This window comes from Nilaparvata lugens, chromosome 9 (assembly GCF_014356525.2).
Source record: "Nilaparvata lugens isolate BPH chromosome 9, ASM1435652v1, whole genome shotgun sequence".
Lineage (NCBI taxonomy): Eukaryota > Metazoa > Arthropoda > Insecta > Hemiptera > Delphacidae > Nilaparvata > Nilaparvata lugens.
This window is the reverse complement of record NC_052512.1, coordinates 24,148,108-24,165,226: the sequence shown is the minus strand read 5'-3', so window position 1 is coordinate 24,165,226 and position 17,119 is coordinate 24,148,108. Positions and strand designations below refer to the sequence as shown.

Below are 17,119 nucleotides of genomic sequence, written 5' to 3'. Positions count from 1 at the left end.
GAAAAGTATCTAATTATGATTTTGGTATTATTTATGCTTAATTTTTATTTTATTATTTTATACTTTTGATTATAAAATTATGTATTTTCTTTTATTATGTTTTGAATATGTATTTATTGTATGGCAAATAAATGATTTGATTGATGATTTGATGAAGACTGTTTTCAAAGCTCATTAATGTTATCCCAAACTATTTTATTACTAGTAAATTTAATAGAAAACTGGTAATTTTGATTCATACATGGATAGTCTTGAATAATGACATTTTAGTATAAGATGCTTAGTGTAGACGTCACATGCTTCTTATGTAATTTTCAACTATTCTTTACTTTTCCATAAGCCTCAACTATGCTACTTTCTCTTCCCTTCCTCTCATCCTGTTTCTATTTCCGATTTTCTCAATAAATGTTAGACAACAAAGCTTAGTTGCATGTTACCTCATCGTTATTTTCTTACATTCAATCATTGAACGAACACTCGGCCTCTGCGCTCAGATTTTTTCGAACCTTGCAGGGGACTTACAGTTTAATATAATTATATTTTATCCTACTCAGTAGTAGGCCTATTTCATTTTTCATTGTATTCTACGTTTTTCTTCTATCACAATTCTCATTGCATTCATAATCATTCCCTGGTAATCATGTTTTTCGGACAAATAAAGATTTGAATTTGAATACTGCCGGGTGCCGAGATAAGAATGTGGAGGTGAACAATAAGACGAGTAAGGGCCATATGCTAACACTATGTTTAACGCTAAACTATGTTTACTAGAAGAAATGCTTGCATTTATCATAATGTGTTTCATACGGGGTTTAAAAGAACAGCTGACATTTCTCCGTTTAAACCGAGTATCTGCATACGGGCCTTAGTTCTTCTTTTGTCTCTGAATCTGAAAAGTTTGAAGTGAACCTGACAAGGGGACATTTTGCTTTTGTATCGTATCATACCAAGTTTTGTATTGTATCATCATATCGCGTGTATCGATAGCATGTAGCACTATATCGTGTACGATATATCGCTGCATCGCGTGAATCATTTGTATCACTCTACATTATTTCAAATATCTGTCTGTGCATTTAGCGTAAGATACATCGCGTACCGCGTCGGTGTGAACCTCGCCCAAGATCTAATGGGAATCAGCCCGGCTGAGGGAGTGTGAATCTCATGGGAAGAATACGTTCGCGGAACCGGACACGGACTCGGACTCTGATACTGATATGTAGGAATCCATTACTTATTCCAATCCCTGCTTTCCAATTAAATTCTGCTCTGAAAAAGAATACGATTATTTCTATGGGAATGTCCCACATTAGCAGCAGGCCAATATGTGAACACTCCCATAAGAACAACGGGATTCAACTGGATTTCTCGGCTACTATACAAATATTCGCCAAAAATCACTGATGATTGCAACTGAAAATAGTGAATAATGATGATAAAGAATGAATAGAGAGAGAGAGAGAGAGAGAGAAAGATACAGTGAGGGTGTGAGAGGAGGATGAGGATAAAGAATGGATATGTGAAGGAGAAATGTGTTAAAAGTCAAGCCAAGCAGAAACAGCATGCAAAATAAACTAGTGATAAAAATCGTCACAAAGAAAACAATTGGAAGATTCACTATAGACTGTCGGTATGAGTTGATTGGGAAATCTTAGTGTTATAAATACAGGATAAATGACAGTTTGATGCGAGTCTTACTATGGAAAGGCCAATCACACCATACAAAAAACCATCAATAATCATTAAAATCATATTTCAAATGATGATATTGAAATTTTCTATCCAAATTTGGGAAAGGAACAGTTTTGGGCATTAAGCCTGTTTCCTTTCCCAATCATTCATAGTTGAGAATGATATTTTATCTATCAATCTATAAATGAATAATTTAATTTCCTACACTATTAAACGAGCAATTTCTGTTTATATGTTTTTATGTTTATATTTATATCTGTATTTGACCGGATCTCGAAAACGGCTCAAATGATTCTCACGAAATTTGGAACAAAGTAGGTTCATGATATGAAAATTCGATTGCACTAGATTTTAACCCTGGGATAACTCGCTGAAGGACATTAAAAGGATAAATACGTCCTTGGAAAAACAGCTGGAAATTTTGTCGTCTGTCGATACCGTAATGGAAGTGAGTGAGCGAGTGCATGTGAGGGTTATTTCTCAGCTGATCTCACGAGAAGAAAAATTCAGCAAGAAAAACTAATTTTTGTTTATTTCTCTTTTTTAAGAAAATATGTTTACTTCAGAAAGTCCAAAATAGTAACTAGATGCTGTTAGTGTAGAATAGTACATAGTATATTAACAAATATTGTAGCAAACATAGTATATCATTCTAAATCGAATTCATAGTATATCTATTTGTAATATTGATGTGTTTGTTTTTGAAGTGTGAATAAATTGTTATTTTGATGAGTGATAGTAGCTTAACCTAGATTTTGATTTGGACTGTAGTATAAATTTGAAAAGGGACAATTTTGATTATAAGCCTGTAGTGGTGCCTCCTCATATAACTGTAAAAATAATTGTACGACTGAGAAGATGAATAAATAATATGAACTAAAGGCCGGAATTCAATCTTTCGTTACAAATGGTCTATGCTTTTACACTCTAGAGCGAATCTCGGTCCCCCGATATTGTATTATTCATAATAGAACCTTGGTGAAAGTATAAAGAAATAAAGGAATAAATAACAAGTAAAAAAATAGTTTATTTGAGTAGCATCACATATAAAATAATTTAAAAAACCTAAGTGATTCACAGGAAAACCTGCATAGAATTCAATTCTAGATTTAACAATTTTGTTACAATTTTATTCGATAGATGAACAGTGAGCAGTGTATCAGCCTGATTGAATAGTAATATCAACTTCATACTGGCAGCATTGGTTCAATGAGAAGTACAAATGTTATGTATATGGAATGCTGACAGTTTAAACACTCTAGTATTAAACATAGTAATATCATCATACTAAATGCAAATGTAACAAATGAATTATGCAACAAAAGTATTTTCCAGCTTTTGTAATAATTATAATATGCCCAACCGCCATCATAAAACAATGTGGATAGCTATTATTATTTTAAACAATGAACAGCTAAAAGTATTAAATGGCCACTAGATTTATATTTACAAACTATAGGCTACATTTTTTGTATATAATGTTATTTATGTTACAGGATTGCAAAAACCAAATTTGTGCAACACAATATTGGAAAAGCTAATTTGATTTATTTATTAATGCATATTAAACAAAGCAAGTAATTCTATTCATTTTTATTTTTTCTGTTTATGTTTGTCTTTGCAGTGTTTCTATTAAAATTCAAGGCAAAAGCAAGATAACAAAACAAAAACTACAGAGATATAATTTTCTGTACAAATCTTTCAATATTCTTACTGGGTCACATTTTTTTTAATAATCTTTATCTAGTGAGATTCACTTTGTACTGTAAGTGCCGGTTGCACAACAGCCTGTTAAATTTTAACCGGGATCAATTCCACGAGAACCAATCAGTGAAGCCGTCTTTTCAATAAACGCCTTCTCTGATTGATTCTCGTGGAATTAATCACGGTTAAAATTCAACCGGCTGTTGTGCAACCGGGCCTTAGCATTCCTTATTAACATCAAGCAATACCAACCGTTCAAAGTGAAACTCAAAATAGTTTCCAATAATAATTTAGTGTTATGAAATTGTTAAAAAGCTGCCTGTCACCTTTATTATCACTTAATAAGTGTGTATCTTGAATTAGTTATGAATTTATTAGTACTAATATACTGACAACAATATGTAAGTTCTACAGTGTATGTATTATGAGATTCACTGCAAGCTATCAGAATTGTTTCAACAAATGCTTGCGGTCCTTGTCAGTTGTGCCAACCTCTAACCTCTAAATAGTACCTACTGTTGATAACAATCCATTTGTTGTATTTTGATAGGTTATTTCTGACTTTATAACCTTACATTGTTGGTTTGAAACAAGGTCTATAATATAGGTCGTGACACGATCCCGTGATGCATTGCAAAACGGCCATTTTGTGTTGTTACAGTTCACCAATTTGTTCATCAGCTGTTATTTTATCCATAACATGATGTGTTATTAGTATTTTCTTTAATGGGATATTGCTCGGCTTGAAATTTTCAATTTCATTCTTTTGGCAGAATAATAGTATTCAGATTCCAACTACGGACTGAACTGTTGATTTTTAGATTTAATTGATTGGGAACTTTAAACTGCTTTTGAGGTTAGCCTCTTGTCCAATGCCTTATGAATCATAACATCACTTTATTATGTTACAAGAATAAGAACAATTTAATTTTAATAATAAATAAATATATTTCATGTTTTTATGATAAAAAATCGACTACAGAGTAAGCTTAAGTTTTCCATACATTTTGATAGTTGGCGTGAATTTTACTACAGAAAGTGTGTCAATTAGTGCAATACTTTGAAGTTCTTGTGTTAGACAATTGACTGCAAACGGTAAGCCTATTTGTGCAAGCTGATAAAATATTTCCATTAGTTTGCATTTTTATTACCAATATGATAATTGACTACGCTTGTGTGGGTGTACCTGCACCTTTCAAGATGTAAGCAATATGTGCAATCTCTTTGTATCAACTTTTAAAAATTATGTTACATGAAGCTTCAAAGTGTGAAGTTATACTACTGCAAGTAGCTTGCACTGATAGTGAATGGGGGCAGGATAGGAAAATAGGTCATATAACAAGGTAGATAGATAGAAGGTTGAATCGGCGACTCATCAGCTGTTCAGTGATTTGTGCTGGCGGTATAGCATTATAATTGTTTCCATTTCGGGATCTAAAGGAGCTTACAGACTATGCGCCACGAACACGCGCAATTCTTTCCATCAGCTGATACCATACTTATTATATCTACAAATACATTTATAAAATAGAATATTATGGTACCCTTTGAAATTAATAAAATAATAGATTAAAATACAAATTATAACTACTAGTTTCAGTGTTCACACCATCGTCAGGTAATAAAATGACTTTTTTAATAACTAGTAGTTATAATTTGTATTTTAATATATTATTTTATTAATTTCAAAGGGTACCATAATTCTATTTTATAAATAAAAAAGAAAGTAGCCCTGAATTCATACATTTTAAGAAGATATGGAACCACAAATTCCTACATAGGCCTATTTGAACGAGCGAAGTGAGGTCTAAGATTCAAGTCGACGGTTTGGCATTTCTCTTAATGTTTAAATGTTTATATGTTGCGCATTTACGGCGAAACGCGGTAATAGATTTTCATGAAATTTGACAGGTATGTTCCTTTTTTAATTGCGCGTCGACGTATATACAAGGTTTTTGGAAATTTTGCATTTCAAGGATAATATAAAAGGGAAAAGGAGCCTCCTTCATACGCCAATGTTAGAGTAAAAATCAGACTACATATAGAATTATTTATCATAAATCAGCTGACAAGTGATTACACAGATGTGTGGAGAAGCCAGTCTATTGCTGATGTATTTCCATAAGGTCTATAGTTTCAATCAGGTACTTGTGGATGAGAATACTGTGTGAGGTCTACTGTTCACAGAACTACTAGTACAGTATGAGCAAATGAATACTTATATAATAAGCCGAACTTCAGCTGATGAAATGCGAAATGCGCGTGTTCGTGGCGCATAAGTCTGTACATATCATGTACTCTTATGGGATTAATACTAAGCCCTACTTACGTTCAACGCAAATCTACGATTATAAGTTGCATTGGTATGGTTGCATTTACTATAATGCGTTTCATTCCAGGTAGAAACGAACAGCTCATCGATTTAAACTGAGATAACATTAGATGTTCGTTCAAACCCTACTAAAATCACATAGTTAAATAAATGCGATTCATGTAATCGTAGATTATCGTTAAACTCTACAGTTGAATTTTAATCGTGATTAATTCCACGAGAACAAATCAGAGAAGGCTTTTTTGGAAAGAGGGCTTCTCTGATTGGTTCACGTGGAATTAATCACGATTAAAATTTAACTGGCTTTTGTGCGACCGGGCCTGTATCTTACAAATAAAGAAGGCCCCCAAAAAATCAAATTTCCTTCAAAAAGAAGCCAGTCAGCATTGGTTGAATGGTATATTGATGTTATTTTCATAAAGAATGCTGACAGTAGAAAGAAAATCTAAATTTGATGATTTAGTTCAGAATGAATTGCCAATCGACGTGAATCTAACTATATACGACTATAGGCTCAGTTGCACAAAAGCCGGTTAGATTTTAATCGTGATTAATTCCACGAGAGCCAATCAGAGAAGGCTTTTTCGACAAAAATTCGAAATCGAATTGTGAAATTAATCACGATTAAAATTCAACCGGCTTTTGTACAACTGGCACTATGTGTTCTTGATTCATGTGCAGGTATAACGAATCTCAAATTAAGCATATGAGTTGAATCCTCCTATGGTAACATTCTTTCAAATAATAAATAGACTGAAATAAACTAAAAGAAATCTGATAGAGATAGTAATATCTAAAAGATAATACGCGGTGAATTCAACCATCCAAACATTTATAAGAATTAAAATAGAAAAACATTTTACTTCTTAGATTTTTTCAAATAGAGAATTTCTTTTGCTTTAGTAAGATCCACTTTCAACATCATTATTCATTTTAGTTATTCATTCTTGAGAAACGCTGATAGTTTCAAGTAAATATCATTTATAACTGAGAAGGAAATTAATTCAATTGGTTATTTCATTATTTTAAATTATTCTATTAGTGAATACGTTGAGAGCTCAAATGGGGCCATACTGCCATACAGTATGAAGTCATATTGGCAACTGAAGATTCTGAATGCATCAAAATTAGTGTTTCCTTTCTCTCTGTAAAACTTGTAATATGCAACTGTGGTTTGCGCACAGGCATTTTTTGCCCATAAAGACCATTTTCTAAAGATTTATTTGGCTTAGCGTATTCATAAGGTTGTTTTTATTCTTTGTTGTTGTTTTATATTGAAAAAGAGTACATAAGATTTTTACTTTGTAAATTGCATTTTTTTAAAAATAAATATATATTGTCTGTCTGTCTGATGGATATTCAACCTTCTACCTATTCACCATGCTATTTCGAATCTCATGTTGGAATATGTTTTGGTCAGGTGGGATGAAATGTGTTCCTTGATGATGAAATAACATAAAATAAATAATAAAATAAAAATTAAATCATTACATGTTCTGAATATCATGAAGGGTGGCCTCCATTTCTTCTTGCAGGAGTTTGTTCTTTTCTTTTTCCAAAGACATTTCATCTGCAAAAGAGGAAAAACAAAAAACATGCACGTGCAGTTAATTAAAAAACACACAGAACACAAACAAAAAGTTAACAAAATCATAAAATGAAACAAAACAATACAAAGAAATAAATGGGAGGAAATAAAAAAAAATATTTGGATAAAATTGATAATAAAATAATTGGGAATTATTTTACAAGAGGGAAAATTGTCTATGACATAATGTGGATAATTAAGGTATGATAATTTATAATTATTATCAAATACTTTGAGGAATGTGTGATGTAAATAAATAGATAAATAATGGAAAAGGAAATAATCAGAAAAATTATTTACAGCATAATTTGGATTGAGCACTGAATAAAGAATTAATAATCAGCTCTTATTGAGGATAATAAAATGGATATGAAAAATATAATGAGATTTCAACTGTCAACAATGAGAAGCATTAATTAGGGGTTTACAATATTTGATGTGAATCTAACAACAGTATTGAGACGAATTTTGATATAACCGAAAGTATCATCTGTTCAACACAAATAAATATATAAAAAATAGATCCAAAAATATGCTCAGAATTATAAAAAAAAGGAGAGAGGGATAACATTTTAGGTGAGAACAACAATAACAATAAACACACTCTCACACACACACATTTAAATTAAAAAGAAATTAAAATTTGCAAAATGATATTAGGTTATACTAAAAACAGACTACAAACAACGACTAGCATCAACGCAACGCTGTATTAAGCTTATTATGATGCAAAATGAAAATTGACTAAAAAATGATGAAAAGTTTGCCTTTCGAACAGTGTTCCATAAGTTGATATAGTGAGATTAACTTCAAACTGTCAGTACTAATTGAATTAGAAAGCTTCGATGTTTTTATGAGAAATGCTGACAGTTTAAAGTTAATCTCACTACAGATATTCGACTAATTCGATTAAAATCCCTCATCTGCTTTTCAATCACAATCACTTGAAACTTCATTCATAAGTTCTTGCTTAGACCCTGCTATCCAATGTATTTCTGCTCAACTGGACAAAAATAGAATACCATTAAATCTTATGCAAGTGTTCCTACATTGACAGACAGCCAATGCGTGAGCACTTCCATACAAACCAATGCTACTCCATTTTTTGGACAGAGAAAGAAACCCATCCTTCTTACGGGAGTGTTCACACACTTCCATGTGAACACTCTCATAAGAGCCAATGAAATTCATTGGAAAGCAGAGCTTTTTCTTTCAACCTTAAAACTAAACACTAAGTCACATAGTTCTAGTAGTATTTTGCCCTTGAAATACTTAAATAATGAGTATAGTTGTTTTTATAAGTCTAAAACTATTCCAGGGTGTAGGGTAACTCATATGCTAGTCTTTTGTAGTATTATTCAGGAAGGACACTGTCTATCATTATCTCAAGCCTAGCTTTCCAATGAATTTACACGAGAAAGAATACTATTGGTTGTTATGGAAGTATTCACACTGTGGCAGTCTGCCAATATGTGAATACGCCATCTAATGTAATGAAACGTATTCTATTTATAAAATAACATTATAGTACCCCTTTTTCAAGTTTTTAATGTGAATAACAAGGGATTCTTTGTTATTTTACATAAAAAAACTAAAAAAGGTACTATAGTGTTATTTTATAGATAAAAAAATAAGTAGCCCTGAATACATACATTTTCAAAAGAATGTATATCTAACTTATGAAAGTTTTCACACATTGCCACAATGAAAATGTATTAATATTGGCATAAGATAAATTGTATTCTTTTTCAGAAATTCATTAAAAAGTAGGGTTTGTGAAAAGGTTGGTGGAAGGGGGACGTCAACAACCAATATTTAAACACCATATCAAGAAAAAAAATTAGAATTGATGGAATGAGGCGGGGGGGGGGTGTAGAACAAGGAAAAATATAAATATAAGGGAAGATAAACTTTATTATTTGAAAATACTTTAGTGAGATCACTTCAAACTGTCAGCATTGTTTGAATGGGAGGCATCAATGCTATTTATAAGGGATGATGACAGTTTGAAGTGAATCTCACTAAAGCTTGTCATAGGCCCGGTTGCACAAAAGCCGGTTAAATTTTAACCGTGATTAATATCACGAGAACCAATCAGAGAGACGGCTTCTCTGATTGGTTCTAGTGGAATTAATCACGATTAAAATTTAACCGGCTTTTGTGCAACCGACACTTAGTAAGTTGGAGTAGCATTTAATACTGCATCACAGTTATATAGAATAATGAAGTACAGTTGTAAATTAGTCTTGAATTACAGTACCATTACATTAACCATTATAACTACAGTACAGATCCTTTAATACTGTTCTCCAGTATAATGTAATATCATACTATATGTAAGTAATAATTTAATGCTGTACGTACTACACAATACATGATTACTGTTTCAAATAACTACTGTAAATAATATTATAGCAGAAAATATGAATGTAACTATTGTCAGATTTTGAGAAATTTCAAAATTTAATCTAAAGGGTACTGCTAGACGAATCTTCCTAATGAATCCTGCATAGCCAGACTGAAAATAAATACCTTTGGTTCTTATGGGAGTGTTGACACATCGACAGAAATTTGATAGAAAAATGAACCACTTTTTGAACTTGTGTTTCTGTTGTTCTTTTGAGGATTATCAATATAATGCTTTTTCCCCCGCTCAAGAGCTAAATATTTTTCTGTCGTTGGACTGCTCTGCGTTTTCACTTTTTTGTACATTATTTTGGGTTTTAGTCAGCAAATTTGGAAGCCATATCGTCTGTGTAACCATGAAACCTTTTCAACAGTATAACCTCATTCTTTTGCAACACTCGATTTGGTTGCAATTTAGACCTGTAGTGGCAATTTTATAATTGATTGCTATGAGGGATTGAATTTAGAGGGAGTTTTAAATGAATATTTTAATATATAGCGCCCTAAATTTGTATTTTTTAGATTCTCGAACTTTTTCCCCAAAATTTAGAGTGGAGCAGAAAAACGGGAGATTCTGAAACGTAATTTCCACGAATAAATCCTTGGAACTAGTCCATTATCAATGGAATGTCATGTATTTGTCATGCCATTTATGTACCTAAAATCAAAATGTCCAAAGTGCCTTTTATTTTCACTTTTCAAGATGACATAGGAAAGATGTACTACATTCGGCGTTCACAGTCTGTTATGGAAACTCTGGAATGACAGTGTAGTAAATCTTGGGGAATGACAGTGATTTTGTTTTAAATGTTCTACTTCAGTTCATGGATTGTTAGGGAGAAGAAGAAAAAGAATGTAACGAAGAAGAAGAATGAGAGGAATGAGGAGAAGAATAAGAAGAAGAAGAAGAAGAAGAAGAAGAAGAAGAAGAAGGAAAAGAAGAAGTAAAAGAAGAAGAAGAAGAAGAATTAGAAGAAGAAGAAGAAGAAGAATGTTGTAGGACGTGAATAGTGCACTTAGCCTTTGATATCCCAACAGCGATACGGTACGTTAATAACGTCAATGAATGATGCTGATGCTGTCAAAATATTCTCTTTGGGGCAGTTATATCACCATTTTTGTAAAATGCACGTACCATAGCAGTCCAATAATTCATAATTACTAAATAACAATGCATTCATATCTATTGTGCAAAAAATGTGAACTATCGACTCTACAGTAGCCTACAGTACTGCGAATTGTATCATTCAAAATTTCCTGTTCCCTTGCGCCACTCTGTATTTCAAATTCACCCGATCTGGTCTATTAATTCTCATTCATTTATACATTGATACATATAATATAATTCTCAACTATGAATGATTGTGAAAGGAACAACAGGCTTAAAGCCCAAGACTGTTGCTTTCCCAAATATGGATAAAAAAGTGGATAAATTTTTATTCAAATTTGGATACAATTTCCCAAATTGTCCAAGAATAGGATATGTTTATGTTATGAATATTTTATATTTCAGCCTCAAATTTGAATTGTTTTAATTTGTCAACATTTTTTCAGAATTTATTTCTAAATCAAATCCTCCAGCTCTGATTTCGAACATCCTCTGTCGATGTGTGAACATTCTCATTAGAACCAATGGTATTCTTTTTCTGCCCGACTGGGCGGAATCCATCGAAAAGCTCCTCTCAAGTTACACTAGTTTTGAAGAAAGAATTTGATAATTGATATTACTGTAAATTTTCAAAATTAATCGTGTAATTAGACTAGAAATAATAGTTTTTGGAATGAATAATTGACGGCACTTACCCTCGAGTCTGTCAACCTCCTTCTGCAACTTCTGCACTGATCTTTCAGCGAATTCAGCGCGGGCTTCAGCCTTTTTAAGTGATAAAAATGAAACAGAGAACAAACAAATGCATTAGACAATTTATACTTCCAATGATATCGCTCTAGAGAATTGAAAAATATGAAAATATTCTAGTTTTGAAATAGCAAAGTAATGAACAAGTTTGAAACTTGAATTCAAAAATCTACGAGTGTAACTCAATTAATAGACTGTTTCTTCAAAATTAAATCAATGACAATTTATTCAAAACTGTTGATTAAAAACCATTAAGTGTGAAAATACAAACTTTATGACAGCGCTATTAACTATTCGTATGCCTTTTTTAGGCTTTCCCTTACTGAAAGGTCCCATCTAAACTGAATACATATAAATTCTAGCTGTCAATGGGCCTCACGGCTTTTGTTCGTCAGGCTGCTAAGCGCAAGTCCTTTAATCACTAACTTGAGGGCATTTCTATCTATCTACCTTGCACTTCTCTACCAGAGCTACAATATAATTATATAAGTTCAGTATAAAACCAATTCTATTATTTATGAAATAATAATATGGAACCGTTTTGAAAACTTTTAATATAAAATAACAAATTAAAAAACAACCAGTTTCGGATGCTTACTTCATTGAAACTGGTTGATTTTTAATTTGTGTTTTTAATTGTATATGAAAGTTTTCAAAATGATACTGTGGTATTATTTCATAAATGAAACATTTAGTAGCCCTGAATAAATACGTTTCCAGAGAAACAGTTATACATCTATAGAACTGCTATTTCGACAACAGAGGTTCAAGTTAAACATATGGTAAATACTTCAATCAGATTTCATATCAACACTGTTTTAATACATAGATAGGGATTGTAACAATAAATAATTTTTATAATTTATTTCAATTTTTGGTACTTATAAACTATTTTTACTACAAACAGACTAATTACAAATAATTTAGACGGTCTAACCATGCAAATATTATATGCTCAACTAACAAAACAATATTCGTTTGAAAAAAAGGATAAAACAGTCAAAGGCCCGGTTGCACAACAGCCTATTAAATTTTAATAATATGATTAAATTCTAAGAGAACCAATCGGAGTTTTTTTTTTTAAAGAAGGCTTCTGTGATAGGTTCTCATGGCATTTAATCAGGATTGAAAGTTAACAGACGTTTGTGCAACTGGGTGTAAATTTTCATCAAGTCACATGGAGAGTTTGATGAGTGAAGAGTTTTTCATGAAATGAAGAGTTTGATCAAAATTATAAAATCAATTTGAAAAGCTATACTATTTATTGTATAGCAAGCATCCAAGTCTATGGAGAGGTTCACATCAAACAGTCAGCATTGCTTGGTTACATTCAACATTGCATTAATGTTGTTTATGAAGAATGCCAACTGTTTGCAGCAAATCTTACTATAATGTAATCAAAATGTTTAATTTAAAGGTTATTTATTAGGAAAAAACATTATACTCAAATTATCAAACCACGGAAACTTACTACTTATTCAATAGGATTTTGTTCCATTATCACCTCCTTTATTAATTTATTGGATGGTGTAAATAATACTTTATCATGAGACTTGATGAAAAATGGAACGTGTAGAAATACTAGAAGATGTATTCAAGCATAGAGAATAGATAGTATAAGAAGATATACATCGTATAGGTCGTTTATGTTCCAATCTTCAAGCTGATTTTTAATCTCAAGCCGATTACTGTCGACTAATGTCTATTATTACTGTTTTGACCGACTGAGAGTGCAAGAACGACACTAATGAGAGACTAACAGCGTCACATAGCTTCACGAAAAATAACTACTTGGACTATCGGCTTGAGTTGACATTGAAATTTACGACATAAATGCTCTATATCATGGGATATCTTCTTATGCTATCTTTTCTCTATCATTCAAGTTAAAAATCATTATTTACACTGGCAAAAGTAGAGGGAATCATGCAAAAATTATCTCCATTTTAATAGAAACGTTTGAAAAAGCAAAAAACACCATCCATGCTTCTCTCTTTCCTATGATGTCATCTAATTTACAATTAATTTATAATAATTGAACCTCATTTTTTTACACCAGTATTGGTTGAATGTGAAGCACCAAACACTGGTGTAATTATTTACAAAAAAAGCTGACAATTAAAGTGAAGAGCAAATGTATCAGGCATAAGTGAAGTAAGATAGTACGATAATTATATTATTGAAAAAATTTTCTCTACTATTCAAAAGGTTCAGCTGGCTGGGCAAAGACTAAAAAATAAACTTTCTACTGGTGATATTTTTCAATTTTTTTCGATTTGTATACCATCAAGCTATCAAAATGAAAAAGGTTTCTCAGGAAAACATTTTTTTCCGATTATTACTTTTTGAGATATGAGCGCCTAAAGTTTAAATTTTTGGGACAGAACATTTCAAGTTCGGTAAGAGATAAATTCATGAGATTTAGATGATAGATTCTTCATGGTATTGTTGATCTAGTAAAACAAAACATTTCTGAAAATATCAATTTTTGAGAAAGTTATTCAATTTACCAAAAATAACTTTTAGTTGAGTTATTTTCGGTAAATTGAATAACTTTCTCAAAAATTGATATTTTCAGAAAAAAAAAAAAATGTTTTATTAGATAAATAATTCCATGAAGAAAGGTATCCTCTAAAGCTCATGAATTTATCTCTGACTGATCTTGAAATGTTCTATCCCAAAAATTTCAACTTTAGGCGCTCATATCTCAAAAAGTAATGATCGGAAAAAAGTATTTTCCTGAGAAAACTTTTTCATTTTGATAGCTTGATAGTATACAAATGGAAAAACTTTTAAAAATATCACCAGAAGAAAGTTCTTTTTTAGCCTCTGCACAGCCTTAAAATTCACCTACATCAGCATTGTTTGCATGAGAAGCAATGTTGTTATTGATGAGAAATGTTCACAGTGAAACTTAGTTTCAAACATGATTAAAACTTAGTTTTAAACTGAAGTAAAACTTAGTTTCAAACTTAAGTAAAGCTAAGTGAAACTCACAACAGATACTTGTATCATAATATAGTGAGAATCACTGTCAGCATTCCTCATAAGATTGAATCAATGCTCTTCATAAGAACGATTCTGACAGTTTGAAGAGCATCTCACAATGGCTGATTTTTACAAATTTCAATGATTGAGAAATAATTTTTCAAGTTTTTGAATAGTTTTCTTTCGGTATTTACCTGTTTGAATTGTTCTCCTAGCGATTTAACCTGTTCTTCGAATGTTTCTTCTCTCTGGGTCGCCTTTTCGTTTCACAAGAAGTGTGCGTGAGAGATAGAGAAAAAATAAAAGAAAGAAAACGGATGGTTAATGAGAACACAAACACAACACAAAATTAGTCAAGAAACACGTTCGATTAACAAAATTATTATAGAGAACCACACACAACAAAATTAAAAATATCGCAGGAGAAAACATTGTTGTTATATTTATACAGTAAAAATAATTGTTATTGTAAATACAAATTGAAAAATTAGAATCATCTTATGCCATTATAAATGTGTGGTGCATATTTCATTGTACATACTTTTGTTAGATTCATTTGAGTCAGCATAGGTTAAATGGAGAAATGCTACCCTTGTTTGACACAACTTGTTTAAAACAACATTTTCCATTATTTTCAGTTATATACTGTAATAGAAATGTATTTTTTGGAAGAATAAATCTAAATTTCAACTTATGCCAAAGCAGTCTCGCATACTGAATAAGTCTCTGACTCGATTTTAGGCTCCAACTATACAAACGTAATAGACGCGCAGAATTTATTCCGCTCGTCTTCCAAATGCATGAACTCTTATGAGGCACATGTAATACGCTCGAATAGTTTTCCCCATGAGAGAAGAAAAAAGAAAAGAAACAAAACGGATGATTAATAAAAACACAAACACAGTAAACAAGCAGAAAAAAATCCGCGCTTCTATTACGCTTGTATATTTGGGGCCTTACGCGTTACGCCGTTATTATTTTCAACCTCAAAACAAACAATTATTATCAACTGTACTCTTTGGTTGTATGTTTAAAGCTTATTTTATACTTTATAACTTTTCATAACCCTAAAGTAAGTAAAGTAGATTAATAACACCAACTAGTAAAACATTTATTTGAAATTTATTTTTAAAACCTGAAGATGATGTAAAACTATGAAACTAGTAGTTATTAATCTGTCATTTTACATTGAAAACTTTTGAAAATAAGTGTACTATGATGTTATTTTATAAATGAAAAATAAATAGCCCTAACTAGTTATTTTATCAAGCTGAGTTTTGAAAGGGCTTTGGATAGAAATTGAAAAACAGTACCCATCTGAATGTTCTTAGAACTGATATAACCTACCTTCAAATTAAAGGATGCGTAAATGAACATTGCTTCCTATTTAACGAATGCTGACAAATTTATGAGAATCTCACAATAGAAATATTGCTACTGCGCATACACTTCATGACACATAATCTACTTTTCAATAGAGGGATATATTGTAGTAAATTAGTGGGATGGATAGGAAAATCAAACATGTTATGACAAGCATGGTCAACACTGATATATGAAGCACGAGTTTCACATCATGCTCGAGTGGCACAACAGTTTCCAAAAACATTTTTTCCAAAAATTTGGAAATTATTCCAATCTACCTCCTTCAGCCTGGTGGTGAGAGTCTTAATCTGGTTCTTGTACTCTTCTTCACGTTGGTTTGCCTAGAGAGTGATTTTCAAGTTTATTTCAAGAATATTGTATAATTATTAATAAAAGCACCACAAAGCAACAATTTTTTGACCATATTCATTGGCTCCAACCCCAACATACTGGTTGATATTTAATTCGAATCATTTTAAAATACATGAAAATAATTCCGTGGTCCGGTTGAATGTAATTCTATCAAACTTAACCGTGATTAACTGCTGAAGTCGTACGTCATACGCTTCTCGTGGATTTCGATATGTATTTATTTATTCCATTGACAATCACAAATCATTATTACAATATACTATTATAATTGGGAGAAGACAACAGGCAAAGACCAAAACTGTCTTTCTCCCAAATTTTGATGAATAAAAGTTTCGAATAAAGAATGAGGTTATGATTTCATTTATCACTTGAAAGTCTACATGCATGAAGGAAGGAATCTGATCATCAAGTGAAATTCGAGAGAGAAATATATATAGGGTACGTTTGCTTTATCTCTCCCAACCATAATTTTTAATAACATTATAATCTAGTAGAAGATGTATGTAAGATCGTTAAGACGCTCTCATGCAAGCACATGTGTATCAATATAGCACCTTGCACGTAGGCTTGCATGAGAAAATCTCGATCTTAATATTTTTTAAATTATTGAAATAATTACGTTCGTTACATAGTACAGTATTCAAGTACAGTACTTTCAAGTACAGTATTTTTAATAAATGATGAAAGCTACAAGATCGGATAATTTACCTTTTCTTCTGAGACCTCAAGCGATTTCAAGTTATTACCGACCACTCTGAGTTCCTCCTCAAGCTCAACAATCTTCCTGCAAAATTACAAACAGAACAACATCTCA

The 17,119-nt window shown here is 31.6% G+C and overlaps 1 protein-coding gene across 34 annotated transcripts in view; it reads right to left on the bottom strand.

Moving 5' to 3' along the window:
• Positions 1-17,119, bottom strand: part of LOC111054303 (tropomyosin) — a 134,217-nt gene that overhangs the window by 21,804 nt on the left and 95,294 nt on the right. For 12 of the 34 annotated variants that reach the window (XM_039435660.1, XM_039435657.1, XM_022341299.2 and 9 more), the window contains 3 exons: positions 17,014-17,089; positions 16,212-16,274; positions 11,526-11,595 (listed from right to left, as the gene is read on the bottom strand). In XM_039435660.1, the coding sequence (XP_039291594.1) occupies positions 11,526-11,595; positions 16,212-16,274; positions 17,014-17,089 (209 nt within the window). Of the gene's footprint in view, positions 1-7,215; positions 7,299-11,525; positions 11,596-14,762; positions 14,826-16,211; positions 16,275-17,013; positions 17,090-17,119 lie in introns of those variants that run through there. The other 22 variants (XM_039435652.1, XM_039435656.1, XM_039435655.1 and 19 more) reach the window with 4 other exon arrangements.